The 16527-nt window shown below is 38.0% G+C and overlaps 1 protein-coding gene and 1 long non-coding RNA gene across 5 annotated transcripts; one reads left to right on the top strand and one right to left on the bottom strand.

The window, feature by feature from the left end:
- Positions 1 to 605: 605 nt before the first annotated feature.
- LOC139866667 (uncharacterized) lies at positions 606 to 3680 on the bottom strand. 4 transcript variants are annotated; one of them, XR_011765531.1, is made up of 7 exons: positions 3486 to 3680; positions 2786 to 2832; positions 2601 to 2678; positions 2257 to 2307; positions 1816 to 1917; positions 1535 to 1666; positions 606 to 847 (listed from the first exon to the last, which is right to left on the bottom strand). It is a non-coding gene; the product is annotated as an uncharacterized lncRNA (long non-coding RNA). The 4 variants fall into 4 exon arrangements; XR_011765534.1 differs by having other exon boundaries at positions 606 to 853; XR_011765533.1 differs by having other exon boundaries at positions 1535 to 1675.
- An 11123-nt stretch (positions 3681 to 14803) lies between these two features.
- On the top strand, positions 14804 to 16154 carry LOC139867241 (F-box protein At5g07610-like). Its single transcript, XM_071855582.1, has one exon. It carries the CDS (start codon positions 14898 to 14900, stop codon positions 16122 to 16124), a length of 1227 nt encoding a protein of 408 aa, XP_071711683.1. The 5' UTR covers positions 14804 to 14897; the 3' UTR covers positions 16125 to 16154.
- The last annotated feature ends 373 nt before the right edge of the window (positions 16155 to 16527 follow it).

Below are 16527 nucleotides of genomic sequence, written 5' to 3' on the forward strand. Positions count from 1 at the left end.
ATTTAGAAGGAAAATATAGTGGAAGCATGTGGTGAGAAGTGCAAAATTCAACATAACTGGAACAATCATTCATCATCGGAAACATGAAGATAAAACCTTTACCTTCATAAACGAAGTTAAACTTATGTACCTATTTTAAATTTGTAGCTTTTTTAATTCTGAGCAAAAATCCAACACCACCGCCAGTGTTACGTGTTGTTGATGATGACGGATTTTTGCTCAAACACCATACCTCCATATACGGTTAATCATGAAGAAATAACCCCTGCCACCATAAACGTGAAAACCCCTAATCGCACAAACCGAACAATTAAGGTAAAGGAGATAGCAATGAAGGCGATGGCGATTGCTGCAACAACACGGTAGCAGCGATGGCGATTAGGTTTTGGTTCAGCAAATTTGAATTCAAAAAGGAAATACCGCGTCAGCCGTCAGGCCTTATTAATCTATACTAGTTCATAACCCGCGTGTTCGCGGGACTTTGACATCATATATTTTTTCAATAGGAATGTCTATAAATCAAAGTGCATATGTACTTAGAGTTGAGAGAGAACATCATTCTAACTTGTTTTATCGGGGAATTATATGAGAAAGTGTTACTGTAAATTTGTTAGACATTTAATTCAAGTATATGTACAAAATTGTAAAATTATGGTTATATGAAATAAGTAACCGCCTTTTTGGCTCTAGTTGTCTCAAAATGTGAATCAAAACACAAATGCATCTACATTAAATGATCAAAGTTTATGCACACAAGATTCAATCCATTAGCGACAGTTCCAATAACTTTATTAACTTCTTGCGCATCATCTTAAACTGAAACTAAAAAGTTGAGCACCACTTCCACCTGCATCTTCAACAAACATCAATGTTGTCAGTCAAGACCTATACAACATTGACAACCCATAAACCCTTTAATTAGTTTTGCAATACCAAAATAAACAACATTTGTATGTTAACGTGTGAACCAACATTATAAGATCAAACAATTTCATTACGTCAATATCGCAACTTTAATTCCCATAGGACATTGATTTTTCATCACCCACCATGTATTACCCCTAGGAATGACTCATTTCCTGACCATGACTCTTTCATTTTATTTTTTTATTTATTTTGGCAAGAAAACAAAAACTTTATAACACATCTTAGTCTCGAAAAGAGACAAGAAAACAAAGGAGCATACAACAACCACGACCGAGTGGGTCAAAGGTCACCCAAAGTGTATTCTTCATACGCACAACTCTACATAAACGAACAATATGTGGGTCTGTTCAAGTACCCGACCCATGTTGCCCTGTACTAATACAACGATCGAAAGCCCAACTTGACCCATTACCTCTAACCACCCCAACCCACCTAGTTTGCCACCTCTAACTGTTATAGGACATTAACAAAAGAGGCGCAACCCTTTTAATCTATACATGCCTTGGATCCATAATTTGTCACCAACATATATAATGGAATATAACGACAAGATCACTTATAATTGAAGATAACCAAGATGATCACATGAATTCGTGGCAAATCTTACCCAACCAAATCCAAGCAGCCTATTTGCAAGTTCCATCTCCTTCGGCAGCCTTTCAGTGTCACCAATTAACATTTTAAGCATGTGATATACAAGCGAATTGTTCATCATCCATGTATTCATCAAATGGGTGGCCTGATTCAGCTACAAACATTAAATTATATAGATCTTTGATCTTTTTGGTCTACACTAAGCATTGCAATGGTCAAAATAGAGTGTATAAAGTAATAACATATTTAAAAAAATCAAACTCAACATGTGGATTGTTAATTAATAAACGATACCAGGTTCGAATAAGTCTCAAATAATCGTTGACGTTATTGAATCATCGGATAACTTGTCTAAAGTTGGATTTTTGAATCAACAAACTGAACATCTCTTGTTATCTGTGAAGGAATGTAAGAAGATTTGATCAAAACACATGTAAAATAATATCAGTCTAAACTTCATCGAGTTTAGACTTAACACAAAATATTATATTTGTAAAATATCACATCAGAGAATAAAATCTTTTGAGTTGTTTGCATCTGGTTTTGAATTAGTGAAGAGGTTATATGTTAGATAATACAATTAAAAGGATTTTGACATGCTTGACACATTTTCTTTTAGCCTTAAGTTCATCTGTTCACCCATTTTAGATCAGTCGTAAACGGGAATTACGTGTATAAGTAAATGGGCCAAAATTGCCAAGCGGTAAAGCACGAAACAAATAGTTATCGATATACCTTGAGGAGAAGGGTGTCACAAGTCTTCTTGGAGATTTTCATCTTAACTCTCTGTAACACAATTTGAATATGTAATTTAGGTGAGTTTATACAATCCAGAAGGTTAGTGAACATTAAATCTAAGCTTTTGAGTATTTAAAGATTAGAAGCAAAAATTATAACTGTAGGGTTAGTGACCTAAAGATCGTATCCAACAATATGTACTTTGTCACGACATTCTCAGGTATTTTTTCGATACTACGTCTCAATAATATTGCTCAAATGGATATTGCCTGGACACAATAGGCTACTTGATTTATTACTCAACCCGAATCTTGATTTACTATAACATAATTTATACTTACTCTTGAAATTAAATACCACCACAAGTCGGACCAGCTTAGCAATGGCTGTCATGAGCTACTCAAGGCCCTTTTTGTTTTCTAAGACAAATAAACCCACATTATAATGTTAGAAGCCGCTATAAAGTTGTGCTAGAAAATTGAACTGGTGAACAAAGTGATATATGAAACTGCAAAACTATGATTACCTGAATATTAGGAGCAAAACCACCTTCATCACCAACCTTGTTGCATCCTGCCCATATTTAATTAGAGTTAATAACAGACTGCAAACACAAAAAATTAAAGTTTACATTCAATATTCATACACTGAAATACAGAGTATACATCAAGTTGGTGACTTTTGTAATTCGATAAGGATTCCAAAAAAACTTACCCAAATCAAGTTGGTAACTTTAATCATTCTAACCACATGTTAATGACATCTTTCTTACGGAAAAAAACACAACATTTACGTAGCTGGATAACTAACTGATCATACTACTGATTATAGAGAATATATGAAGATATGCATAACTTGATTAATTCAGAGTACCTGTCCCATAATCATACAACTATAAATGAAAGGCTTATGCAAGATTTCTAAAAGTATAACAGACTTAATTATATTCATCAATGTTAAACGTCATATAACATGTATCTCGAGTATATCATCAAACACATGGAGTGCAATTTTGTAATATTCATTAACTGCTGTTTATTGTAACCGATGATTCTCGCATAAGTCATAACATGTATAATGTTTTGAGATTAAACTATATAACTTCATCATCGTATGTAAGATGGTTTAGTTGTACCCTATACGAATAATAATCTAATAATAGTGTTCTTCATATTTAATGTACTATAATAATAATAATAATAAACAAAATCATATGAATTACGAACCTAACACGGAAGTCTGTGATTGACCGTCAGCAAAGCTTGATAATGGAAAGCCGAAATCGCGATTCTCACAAAACTTATTTGGCTTTCTTAATCCGTAGTGAAAGGAACATACAAATCAAACAGAAATAAATTTTTAGAATATACAACAATTATTTCATACCTGACTTAAGATATGGTAGATGTGAGAAGACTTCATTTGCTTGCTATAAAGACAATTGGAGAGGAGAGTGAAAAGAGAACGTGTGTGTGACGGTTTAGAGTTGTTTGCCCTAATTTAACGCCAGATAAGTTGTTTTCCCCAATTTTAGCGGTACAATTTTTTTTATTTGTATTAATTAAGGGCAGGAGGGTAATTATAAACCTTAACTGCAGATTAGTAATGCTAATGACGCCATTAACAATTTAAATGGCTGAGATTTAATTTAGAAAATCCATCTAATGGTGTGGGGTGCTGCCATGTGAATTTTTTTCATACCTAATTGCATCATTAAAGTTTTCTAATTATATATAAGTGAGATGAGATATCTAAAAGACAAATCCAAAATGAATAGTGAAGTTTCAAAGCTTCACAAATGCACACTAAACTTTTTATTTTTCTTAACTCACCCACACCCTTTATAATAGTTACCTTTATAACTTTTACAAATACACCACAAAGTTTTCACACTTTATAATTTGATCATTAAACTTCTCATCCATTATAAATTGACCACATAATTTTCACTACTACATAACTATCTATTATTACTATTTTTATTTTTATTATTATTATTATTATTATTATTATTATTATTATTATTATTATTATTATTATTATTATTATTAAATCAATCACATAATTTTTCACTTATTGTTTAACTTTTTTACTTATTATAAACTAACTACGTAACTCATTTCTTAATAACTGTTTTACTGTTATTATATATAGTTTTTCCAATTTTATTAAATAGTATCAATCGTTGATGTACGTCTCACTTTATTGATTGAGCATTTGGGTCTTTTCTCTCGAAAAGACGAAAATTAAAACAAAAAATGATGAATAATTACTTTCACGCTTATTACAAATCAATCACATAACTATTTTTGGTCCTTCCTCGACAAAACTAAAAAAAATGATAAATAAGTACTTTTTCAATAATCAGCTACGTAATTAATGTTAATCAAGGGTGAAGAACCGGCACAAAGTCAGGTCGCCCAACTAGTTTAAGCTATTTAGCTGAAATTTGAAATTAAATGTGTTATTATTGGAAACACATTTAATTAGGCAATTTAGTTGGAATTAGTTTTAATTAAGGGTAGATTAGTAATGTTCACCAAAAACTGATTAAAGCTTAAGTAATAATTATTTGATGTAAAGATCTAAGGGTGATAATTAATTGAATTGTTGAATGGATGATCAAGATCTTTTCTTGTAAAATAATTATTACTTATTTAAGCTTTTGCTTTAATAATAAGAGGGATTATTCTTGATGTTTAGTAAAGTGGTTAAAATAACCATTAAAACTCTTTTTTTATCAGAAATTATTATATTAAGTTTAAATACATTAATTAGAAGTATTATTATGATAGTATAGTTACGATTACTTTTTTAACCACAATAATTCACTTTTTAACCATAATAAATTAAAGAGGTAAATCTCATTTATTGACTTAGGACTCAACTTTATATTATAACTTGACTTAGGACTCAACTTTATATTATAGAATAAATAGATAGATAGATCGACAGATAGATAGAATCTTATTAAATATTACATAACAATGATAAAAAAGGTAAATATTCTAGCCAATTCATCCATGTCTACAGTAGCAACCTAACAAATGTAAAGTGTGAACTGACATAAGTTAATGCTATTATATTGGTTGCATCTCTAAGTTGGTATGATATTCATGGACATTTACTGAGGATGATGCTTATGCAGTTATGCAGAAGATGAGTTGTTATTGTCTTGACCAAAGTTCATTTTGTAAGACCCAAATATTTATTGTACATAATGTATTTAAGGTGTACGATGTGTGAATGGAGTGTGCACAGCATGTAGGTGTTGCTTGCTCGATCGTCGAAGAATACTGGACGTTGTTTGAGGTACAAGGTGTGTACGTACCTTTTCAACCCCAAATAAAGTTTGAGTTGATGTTTCAAAGCCTTACCATTGGATAGAATATCTTATTACGTTTCCAACGATATTTGATTCATCGAAAACGGAGTTACGGTCGAAAAGTTATGGCCAAAACAAGTTGCTGAAATCTGTTTTGGGCTCGACCACAATTTCCAGTTATTTGGAGCGGCGCTCCACCTTCTGGCGCGGCGCGCCGATTGCTGCAGAGGCAATTTTCAGCCTTTTTAAAAGGTTTAAATGAGGGGTACTTTGGTCTTTTCAATTAGGGTCGGTTTGGGGTCATCAAGACTGACCTAGAACTCCATTGGAGCTCATTTCTCACTTATCAAACACTCCCATCTCCAAACCCTAGAGAGAGATTGAGTTCTAGTGAGAGAGAACTCCATTTGGAGAAGAAGGAGGTTGTTTCGGGTCAAACCTCAAGCATTAAAGTTGTTCTACTCGTCAACGGCATCATTTTGGCGGTATTGGTAAGTTCTAACTCCGAATTTCATTGTTGATTTTGCTATTCAAATTTAGGGTTTGAACTTGATTTGTTGATAAACCCATTTAGACTCATGAAGTGGGTTTAGTGATGCTAGTAATCGGGTTTATTGTTAGTGTTGGTGGATTTTGGGTTGGTGAACAAATTGGTTATGTTTAGGACTTGAAATTGAGTTTAATCACTTAAGTTAGTGATTATGGAAGTATTGAAACCCATTTAAGGTTATTTGGTTGACTAATTGTGACTTTGGGCAAATTAGGGTTTGGTGGTGATTATGACCCATTTGGCGATTTAATGAGGTTTATAAACTTGAAATGGATTAAGTTGAAGTATAAAACCAAGTTAAATGTGTTTTGGTGTCAAAACTTGTAAATGGTGAGATTTTGACCTTATGGGTCAAAATTAGGGTTTAAGTGTCAAAATAGGTATGACACGTGTTTAACACTTGAGTTCGGGTTTAATTGGCGTATTAGGACCATTCTCACTTGTGTTAGTGATTATTGGTTAGTTTTGGGCACGGTTTGTGCTTGGAAGTGCATTTGGGTCGAAATTTGCACTAAGTGTCGAATTGGGTTGATTTGTGAATCCACTCTAAGTGTATTGTTGTAATTGTGATAATGGAATAGGTATTTTCCATTGGCGAGTTGCGGTTTACTTGGAAGCTTTCTTCAAGACTTCAAGGTGAGTGATAATATCCTATGTGCATATGTATGTGTAGGATGGGTGCGGGTCGGGTGAAGTGATTCTCGGCTATAGAGCTCACTTCACATATAGATGGATTTGATGGACTTTTGTATGAGTCCAATTGGCACGGTTGTGCGTTTTTGTTGACCATCTTTGGCGAAGTACGCGTTCGCGTGTACATTATCACACGTGGTTGTGATGTGGTTGATATAACCCCAATGGCGAAGGGTATAATATTGAGAAGTGAATCGCGTGTGTATTCGGATTCACGATGACGCGTGTGGTTTCGGTCATCTTATTGTATTGTGGAAATGAATCTCGTGTAGTTCGGATTCATGGTGACTCGTGTAGTTCGGTCATCTTATTGAGGTAGTAATCTCGTGTGGTTTCGGATTACTAAGGCTCGTGTAGTTCGGCCAACCTCGATGTTGTGAAGATAGTAATCTCGTGTGGTTTCGGATTACTAAGGCTCGTGTAGTTCGGCCAATCTTCATTGTGGTATTTGGTTCTCGGTATCGGGTTAAGGTGTTAACCTTGTTCGTTTATATTGTTATATATTAATGTATTTTTGTGTTGTAGCTAACCCTCCGGGTGTAGCTATTTGGCGTTGTTCACATCGTCGTTGGTGAACTTATATTGTTGTTGTATCTTTAGCTCGTTGCTTAGAGATCGTACGATATGCTTAGTGTAGTGCCTTATATATGGATGCCTCGGTATGTGGTATTTGTTATTTTGTGGCGTGTCCATTTTATACATATATATGTATGTAGTATATTATCATTCACTAAGCGTTAGCTTACCCTCTCGTTGTTGACTCTTTTTATAGATTGCATGCGGATGGTGGCTCGGGTAAGCGCGAGGATTAGAGGACTTGCATAGTTCGCGTAGAAGGCTTGCTTTTGGATTTATTAGGATTGGGTAGCGTATCCCCAATCGCCATGCTCGGCTTTGTTTTGTATTAAAAGTCTTATGGTCGAAAATTGTATTTTGATACTTAAAGGGTAATTTGGGTCGATGTGGGCCCCGCTTCGTAAACATAATTTTATTAATAGAACGTGCTAGTTTTTATATACAGATAATGGGGTAAAAAGCGTTACGCCTAAATATGTCGGGAACTAGTCAAACATTTTCGCATTTAAGAACTTTTTGGACAGTCCACTTTGGCGCGCCGCGCGGCCTATATGGCGCGTCGCGCCACATGTTGTTCAGGAATTTTTTTTTTATTTTGCTGTTTTCACGTGGTTTTGTCGTTGGATGGTTTGGGTTGTTACAAGTGGTATCAGAGCATGGTCTAAGGGATTTAGGTGACTTGAGATAGGTGCCTAGACTTAGACTTGTGTGTGCTTAAATTGTTGCGGGACTTGTAGGATTACGGGTCGGAATGGGTTTGGTTAGTGCCTTGGCTATAGGTTGACTAACGTTTATATTAGTAATGCGGATATTATTAATATGTTATTGTGTTGTGATAATAATTCTCGCGTGTGTTTGTACCGCGTAGAATTTTGGTTGTGTTTGTGTATATCATCGAGCGAGACGGTCGTTGTACTAACGAGTCGATGCGGCATGTGTGCGTAATAAGAACTTGCAAACCTTATTACGGGTGCAAATCGTGTCTAACGAGTGATGTACGATGAGTGTTTAGCAAGATGGGGCTGTGTCGTGCGTACGGTTTTACACGTTCGTGGACTAATCGTTTTGCATTCTTTAGAATGACGACGCGAAACGAGACCGAGGCGAATGACGTGGAGTTTAACGCTAGGGTTGCGGCCGCCGTTGCGGAGCAAATGGGTGCGTTAGAAGAAAGAATGGAAAGGAGGTATTCCGAACTTCAAAGTAGTGGTGAAATGGAGCGTTATCTTAAGAGCTTCATGAGGACTAAACCCCCGATGTATGACGGAAAGCCGGATCCTTTGGTAAGCACAACTTGGATTTCGGACGTCGAAGGGTGTTTCCGTACTATTGATTGCCCTCCCGAGAGAAAGACGAGACTCGCTACGAGTTTGTTGCGGGGTAGGGCAAGGGATTGGTTGGATGGTAAGATTGATCTTGTCGGTGGCGAGACGTTTATGGCTTTATCGTGGGACGACTTTAAGGAGGAATTCTTCGAGGAGTTCCGGACTTCGGCCGATTTGTGGGAATTGCGTAATGAGTTGCGAAATTTGCGACAAGGATCTATGGATTTGAGTACTCTCAAGACGACCTTTATGGCAAAGGCTCGTTTTTGTCCGGAGTATTTGGGGAATGATCGTTTGTTGATGGGAGATTTCTATCGGACCTTGAATGATGACTTGAAAAGTAAAATTAGCCGGGGTCAAGCGAAATCGTTTTCGGAATTATTCGACTTGGCTAGAGGTTTCGAGTCGTATTCACGATCGAAAAAGGGTGAACCTTCAAGTGAGCGAATGGTCGTTTCTTATGGTGCTCCGAGTAAGAGGGCTAAGGGTCCGAGTGTGAGCACTTGTGGTACGCGAACGGGTATGTCGGATTCTAGTGCGGCTAGATGTTACAATTGTGGCGTGAGGGGTCACAAGTCTTGGGAATGTTTGGTACCAAAGGGTGATGGTATGGTGTGCTTCAATTGCCAAAAAGAAGGACATCGTAAGTCGGAATGTCCCAAGTTAGCGGGGACGGGTGCGGCCAGGAGACGTTAAGGTACGTTTGATTTTGATAAATATGTCTTTTGATTATTTATTAAATGCCGTTTGAGTTTGAGTTGCGTGCCTTTGTTGTGCATGTTATGCTATGGGTGACGTTCCTAATGGAAGTACCCTATGTTGATGTTTGATTGACGGGCGAAGGGCGTAAGACTTGGTGCAACCAAGCATTCCTTAGTATTTGGGAAACGTTTCTACCAAGCCACGGAAATGGTTTTGGTGTTTGGTTGTTAAGCGCGTGTTCGCTTTTATGTTGAAGTGACGAATCATGAGGTTCGTCGGTTGGTTGGAACCCTTGAGATCGAGTGTTTTAAATCTCGATGTGTGTTGGTAATGGAGTCTTTATGACGCGACATTAGGTGCCTCTTTTATACCTACCAGCGTGGTGTTCGACTCCGATTGTGTTGCGGTACACTTTTCGTACAAAGTGTTTAAGGGTTGGTTAAAATCCTTCGTGTGCTCAAGGTTGGAGTAAGATGTGGTAATGGGTCGTGTGAGCCCAATTGTTGGTAAAGTCTACCTGTGGTAGCATTGTGCGGTTGTACGAGTTGTGGATATGGAACGTGTATCTAAGTGGGGGAGTTACACTCCCGCACGAGGAAGTTTTAGTGAGAGATTTCGGATGATGCTTTTGGTAGATCCGGAAAATGTTGTCGAGACCTGGTTTGGTCGATTTGTGGTAGAGTACAATTTCGAATAAATTGTACTTATGGTTTGGATTTGAATCATCACCGAGGTGGTAACGTGGTAAATCTCGTTGAGAGATAATGGATGTGTTTGGCGAGCAAGGTGAAATCCTCCAGTTAAGGGAGGTGTGTGTCGGGTTCTCTTGTGGAGAATTATTGTTTGGTACCTATGTTTGGTATAGGTGGTTCTTGCTCGATTATGGTATGGTTGTTTGATGAAGCATGATCTTTAGGGTCCGCTGACTTCATCATGGGAATACGTGATTGGTGGAGCATGACTTTCGGGGTCCGCTGACTTCATCAGGAGCGTGGTGTTATATCGGTGAAGCATGATCTTCGGGTCCGCTAACTTCATCCGGTGTTGAGATTGGTGGAGTATGACCTTTGGGGTCCGCTGACTTCATCAAGGGAGTTGTGTTATGTCGGTATGGTGTAACACTATCGGGAAATGCGAGTACCGGTGGGAAATGCGAGTACCATTCCTATGTTGAGATTGTGAATCGCGTGTGGTTTCGGATTCACGATGACGCGTGTGGTTTCGGTCATCTTAACTAAATGAATCTCGTGTAGTTCAGATTCATGGTGACTCGTGTAGTTCGGTCATCTTATTGAGGTAGTAATCTCGTGTGGTTTCGGATTACTAAGGCTCGTGTAGTTCGGCCAACCTCGATGTTGTGGAAGTGAATCTCGTGTAGTTCGGATTCAAAAATGTCTCGTGTGGTTTCGGTCATTGTATTGAGGAGTGAATCTCGTGTAGTTAGGATTCACAATTGACTCGTGTAGTTCGGTCATTCCTCCGGGATAGTGACTCTCGTGTAGTTCGAATTCACTATGGCGCGTGTAGTTCGGCCATTCCCGATTGTTGTTGTGGTGAAGGTAGTGAGTCGCGTGTAGTTCGGATTCACTAAGGCTCGTGTGTTTTCGACCAGCCTTCGTGTGTTGTGTGATTAGTGATGCGATAGCCGTGTTTCGCTCACGTGTTGTTACGGGTGTGACGATCGTCGATTTTGTACACCATGGGATTAGCGTCGCCATAGTCGCTTGGGCGCTACCGGTTTCTAACCGTTGGATTATGATGTTACGATAGTTGCGTATTGGTCGTATTGCGCACTACAATGGATGTTTATTGATTGATGGGATCCGTAAGGATTAGTTTGGTTCGGTCTTCATCGTTTCGGGTTGTTGACCCTAGGTTGAGACTTGGTTGCTTCTAGCATTGTACTCGGTAATAGTACGCTAAGGGATTGATATCTCGGTACGAGATTAGTTGAGTTTCTCCCGATGTTGGGGTAGGAGCATGGTTTTAGTGCTCGGATTGTGGTTTTGATAAATCGTGGGTGACGATTTTAGTGGTTAAAGGTGATTCATTGGGAAGAATTGTCTAGGAAAATTCGTATTGGACTTATGATTGAGGATCGTTGAGTAGGTCCGAATTGGTTAAGTGGAGAAGATCACGAGGACGTGATCGATTCTAAGTAGGGGAGAGTTGTAAGACCCAAATATTTATTGTACATAATGTATTTAAGGTGTACGATGTGTGAATGGAGTGTGCACAGCATGTAGGTGTTGCTTGCTCGATCGTCGAAGAATACTGGACGTTGTTTGAGGTACAAGGTGTGTACGTACCTTTTCAACCCCAAATAAAGTTTGAGTTGATGTTTCAAAGCCTTACCATTGGATAGAATATCTTATTACGTTTCCAACGATATTTGATTCATCAAAAACGGAGTTACGGTCGAAAAGTTATGGCCAAAACAAGTTGCTGAAACCTGTTTTGGGCTCGACCACAATTTCCAGTTATTTGGAGCGGCGCTCCACCTTCTGGCGCGGCGCGCCGATTGCTGCAGAGGCAATTTTCAGCCTTTTTAAAAGGTTTAAATGAGGGGTACTTTGGTCTTTTCAATTAGGGTCGGTTTGGGGTCATCAAGACTGACCTAGAACTCCATTGGAGCTCATTTCTCACTCATCAAACACTCCCATCCTCAAACCCTAGAGAGAGATTGAGTTCTAGTGAGAGAGAACTCCATTTGGAGAAGAAGGAGGTTGTTTCGGGTCAAACCTCAAGCATTAAAGTTGTTCTACTCGTCAACGGCATCATTTTGGCGGTATTGGTAAGTTCTAACTCCGAATTTCATTGTTGATTTTGCTATTCAAATTTAGGGTTTGAACTTGATTTGTTGATAAACCCATTTAGACTCATGAAGTGGGTTTAGTGATGCTAGTAATCGGGTTTATTGTTAGTGTTGGTGGATTTTGGGTTGGTGAACAAATTGGTTATGTTTAGGACTTGAAATTGAGTTTAATCACTTAAGTTAGTGATTATGGAAGTATTGAAACCCATTTAAGGTTATTTGGTTGACTAATTGTGACTTTGGGTCAAATTAGGGTTTGGTGGTGATTATGACCCATTTGGCGATTTAATGAGGTTTATAAACTTGAAATGGATTAAGTTGAAGTATAAAACCAAGTTAAATGTGTTTTGGTGTCAAAACTTGTAAATGGTGAGATTTTGACCTTATGGGTCAAAATTAGGGTTTAAGTGTCAAAATAGGTATGACACGTGTTTAACACTTGAGTTCGGGTTTAATTGGCGTATTAGGACCATTCTCACTTGTGTTAGTGATTATTGGTTAGTTTTGGGCACGGTTTGTGCTTGGAAGTGCATTTGGGTCGAAATTTGCACTAAGTGTCGAATTGGGTTGATTTGTGAATCCACTCTAAGTGTATTGTTGTAATTGTGATAATGGAATAGGTATTTTCCATTGGCGAGTTGCGGTTTACTTGGAAGCTTTCTTCAAGACTTCAAGGTGAGTGATAATATCCTATGTGCATATGTATGTGTAAGATGGGTGCGGGTCGGGTGAAGTGATTCTCGGCTATAGAGCTCACTTCACATATAGATGGATTTGATGGACTTTTGTATGAGTCCAATTGGCACGGTTGTGCGTTTTGGTTGACCATCTTTGGCGAAGTACGCGTTCGCGTGTACATTATCACACGTGGTTGTGATGTGGTTGATATAACCCCAATGGCGAAGGGTATAATATTGAGAAGTGAATCGCGTGTGTATTCGGATTCACGATGACGCGTGTGGTTTCGGTCATCTTATTGTATTGTGGAAATGAATCTCGTGTAGTTCGGATTCATGGTGACTCGTGTAGTTCGGTCATCTTATTGAGGTAGTAATCTCGTGTGGTTTCGGATTACTAAGGCTCGTGTAGTTCGGCCAACCTCGATGTTGTGAAGATAGTAATCTCGTGTGGTTTCGGATTACTAAGGCTCGTGTAGTTCGGCCAATCTTCATTGTGGTATTTGGTTCTCGGTATCGGGTTAAGGTGTTAACCTTGTTCGTTTATATTGTTATATATTAATGTATTTTTGTGTTGTAGCTAACCCTCCGGGTGTAGCTATTTGGCGTTGTTCACATCGTCGTTGGTGAACTTATATTGTTGTTGTATCTTTAGCTCGTTGCTTAGAGATCGTACGGTATGCTCAGTGTAGTGCCTTATATATGGATGCCTCGGTATGCGGTATTTGTTATTTTGTGGCGTGTCCATTTTATACATATATATGTATGTAGTATATTATCATTCACTAAGCGTTAGCTTACCCTCTCGTTGTTGACTCTTTTTATAGATTGCATGCGGATGGTGGCTCGGGTAAGCGCGAGGATTAGAGGACTTGCATAGTTCGCGTAGAAGGCTTGCTTTTGGATTTATTAGGATTGGGTAGCGTATCCCCAATCGCCATGCTCGGCTTTGTTTTGTATTAAAAGTCTTATGGTCGAAAATTGTATTTTGATACTTAAAGGGTAATTTGGGTCGATGTGGGCCCCGCTTCGTAAACATAATTTTATTAATAGAACGTGCTAGTTTTTATATATAGATAATGGGGTAAAAAGCGTTACGCCTAAATATGTCGGGAACTAGTCAAACATTTTCGCATTTAAGAACTTTTTGGACAGTCCACTTTGGCGCGCGTGGCGGCCTATATGGCGCGCCGCGCCACATGCTGTTCAGGAATTTTTTTTTTTTTATTTTGCTGTTTTCACGTGGTTTTGTCGTTGGATGGTTTGGGTTGTTACACATTTGTTGTACCGGAGGGGCTAGGATCATTTCGGTCACAAAGTTATTACGCATTAGACCCTTCATCTGCATGTGTTCTCAGCACAAAGCAATCCAATGCAAGAAACAGTGCTCAAAAGTTGGTTCACAAGGTAAATTCTGCAGGTTCAATAAAAAAGATTGATAGACTTTGAATTATTAAATTTTACATATACTTTTTACAGAGTAATTAAAATTGATAGACTTGTTTAAAAACAATATCTCAATTAAAATTGAAAACATTTAACAGCTAATGAGAAACTGTAATTATCTCAAGATGGTATTTCCTTTGTAAAACAACCCTGGACAAATTATCCATGATGCTAGTGGGTTAATAAACCCAAGAGATGGAGCTGCAAGTGCCAAACCATATGTCAGAATCTTTGACTAATTGAAGTCAACTATAAGAAAGTCCTAAACCTAGTGGTTTTAATAAGTGTTAATATGGCATTATTAATAAAAATTAAACTTACCTTAACAAATGTTATTATCTTACAGCTGGGAAAAAAAATAATATATATTGCGACAAATGTTGACTAATTCAAGTCAACATCTAGAAAGTGTTGGGCCAAATCTTCCATAGCAAACTTGCATTTATCAGCTTCCTTAGCAATCTTCCACCATGAAAACACACCTTAAATACACATCATCATCTTCAATTCTATCAACTCACTCCAAAAAATGGTGAACACCAGAGCCAAACTTAGAAAAACACAAAACACCCTCAAAATCTGCTTCTCCCAATCCCAGGCTCCATTTGCAGAACCCGATCACCTCTCGACTCAGTCTGGAGCCTTGATCGGTTCAAACGATGACCTTTTAACAAAAATCCTCCATCGAGTTCCCGCTACCTCCATCTTGCGTTTCAAATCTGTATCAAAACACTGGCTATCTCTATTAACTCACCGTCATTTCACTTTGTTGTTTGACAACCTTGCAATCTCTCCTGGCCTTTTTGTTCGAAACATTTATATTCCATTCGATAATGAAAGCCAAAACACTCCACCTTTTCGCCGCCTCGATTTCTATCATGATCGTTGCGGCATCAGAATTATACAATCATGTAACGGATTACTCCTTTGTTGTAGCGATATGGGAAATGAACGTGCTCGTAAATACTCTGTATTTAATCCCACTACCAAGCAATTTGCAATGATCCCATCGCTTCCAGGAGGCAGGGAGGTTCGTAGGTGTGTCCGTTTTATGTGTCTAGCGTATCATCCAACAGATTGTGTTCACTACAAAATCGTTTGTGTTCATCGCTTAATTCCTTATAGTGAAGAGTGTCGTATTCAAATCTACTCATCCGATACAGGAAAATGGAAGATCACCGATCAATCGTTCCCTGATACATATTTTACCTGCGGTGTTTATTGGAAAGGCGCGATACACTGGGCCCCGTCGTGTACTGATCCGTTGTACTTTAAGCTTGATACAGAACAGTTGCAAAAGTTGCCATGCCCCGTGAAAACGACATCAAGGGAAAACTATTACGACGGGTTGATACCGCTTTACTTTGGGGAATCTCGAGGCCATTTGCATTTAATGGAGAGGGCTAAAGATGAAAGCTTTTTACATTTGAATGTGTATGAGATGTTGAGTGATCATTCTGGGTGGTTTTTAAAGTACCAAGTCGAGCTTGATGAGCTTCCGGATGCGTACCCAGAGATGATCAATAGCTACGCACATCCTTCGATGTCGTGGTATTATGAATTTGAAATATTTGATGTGGTTAGAGGTGAAAAGGAGGAAGATACATTCATAGTGTTGGGACTACCTGGGAAAATGATTCGGTACAATGTTTTTGACAAGAGTTTCAAGACTATATCTGATCTCTCTAAAGGCTTCTATGGAAGAATTGGGCAGGATAATGTTCATCGCTATACCGAAGCCATAGCTTCGTTCTGATATAAAATAACTATTAAATAATGCTACGTATGAATGATGATAATTATGTGTGAAAAAGCTTGTTTCCCCAGTGCTGATAGTTATTTAAACTTACAGTATACACTTGTAATTCAGAAATGGTGAACACCATAACCATAACCAAATTAAAAAAGATTCTAAAAACCCTCCAAAATTGATTCCCCATTGCTGCTGTTTCCTTGACACATTAATATGATCATCAACCCAGTGAACCTGGATAACTTAATGGTTTTAACGATGATCTTTTGACCGAAAGCCTACATATATGTATTCAAACGATTTTGAGTTGCAGTCGTTTCACGCTCATGTCATGTAAGACAAGCATTTGATTTCGCCCAAGTATCTTTATCCGAGTTTTTCAAAATCCATTTAATTAATCAGTATA

This window comes from Rutidosis leptorrhynchoides, chromosome 9 (assembly GCF_046630445.1).
Source record: "Rutidosis leptorrhynchoides isolate AG116_Rl617_1_P2 chromosome 9, CSIRO_AGI_Rlap_v1, whole genome shotgun sequence".
NCBI classification, from domain to species: Eukaryota; Viridiplantae; Streptophyta; class Magnoliopsida; order Asterales; family Asteraceae; genus Rutidosis; species Rutidosis leptorrhynchoides.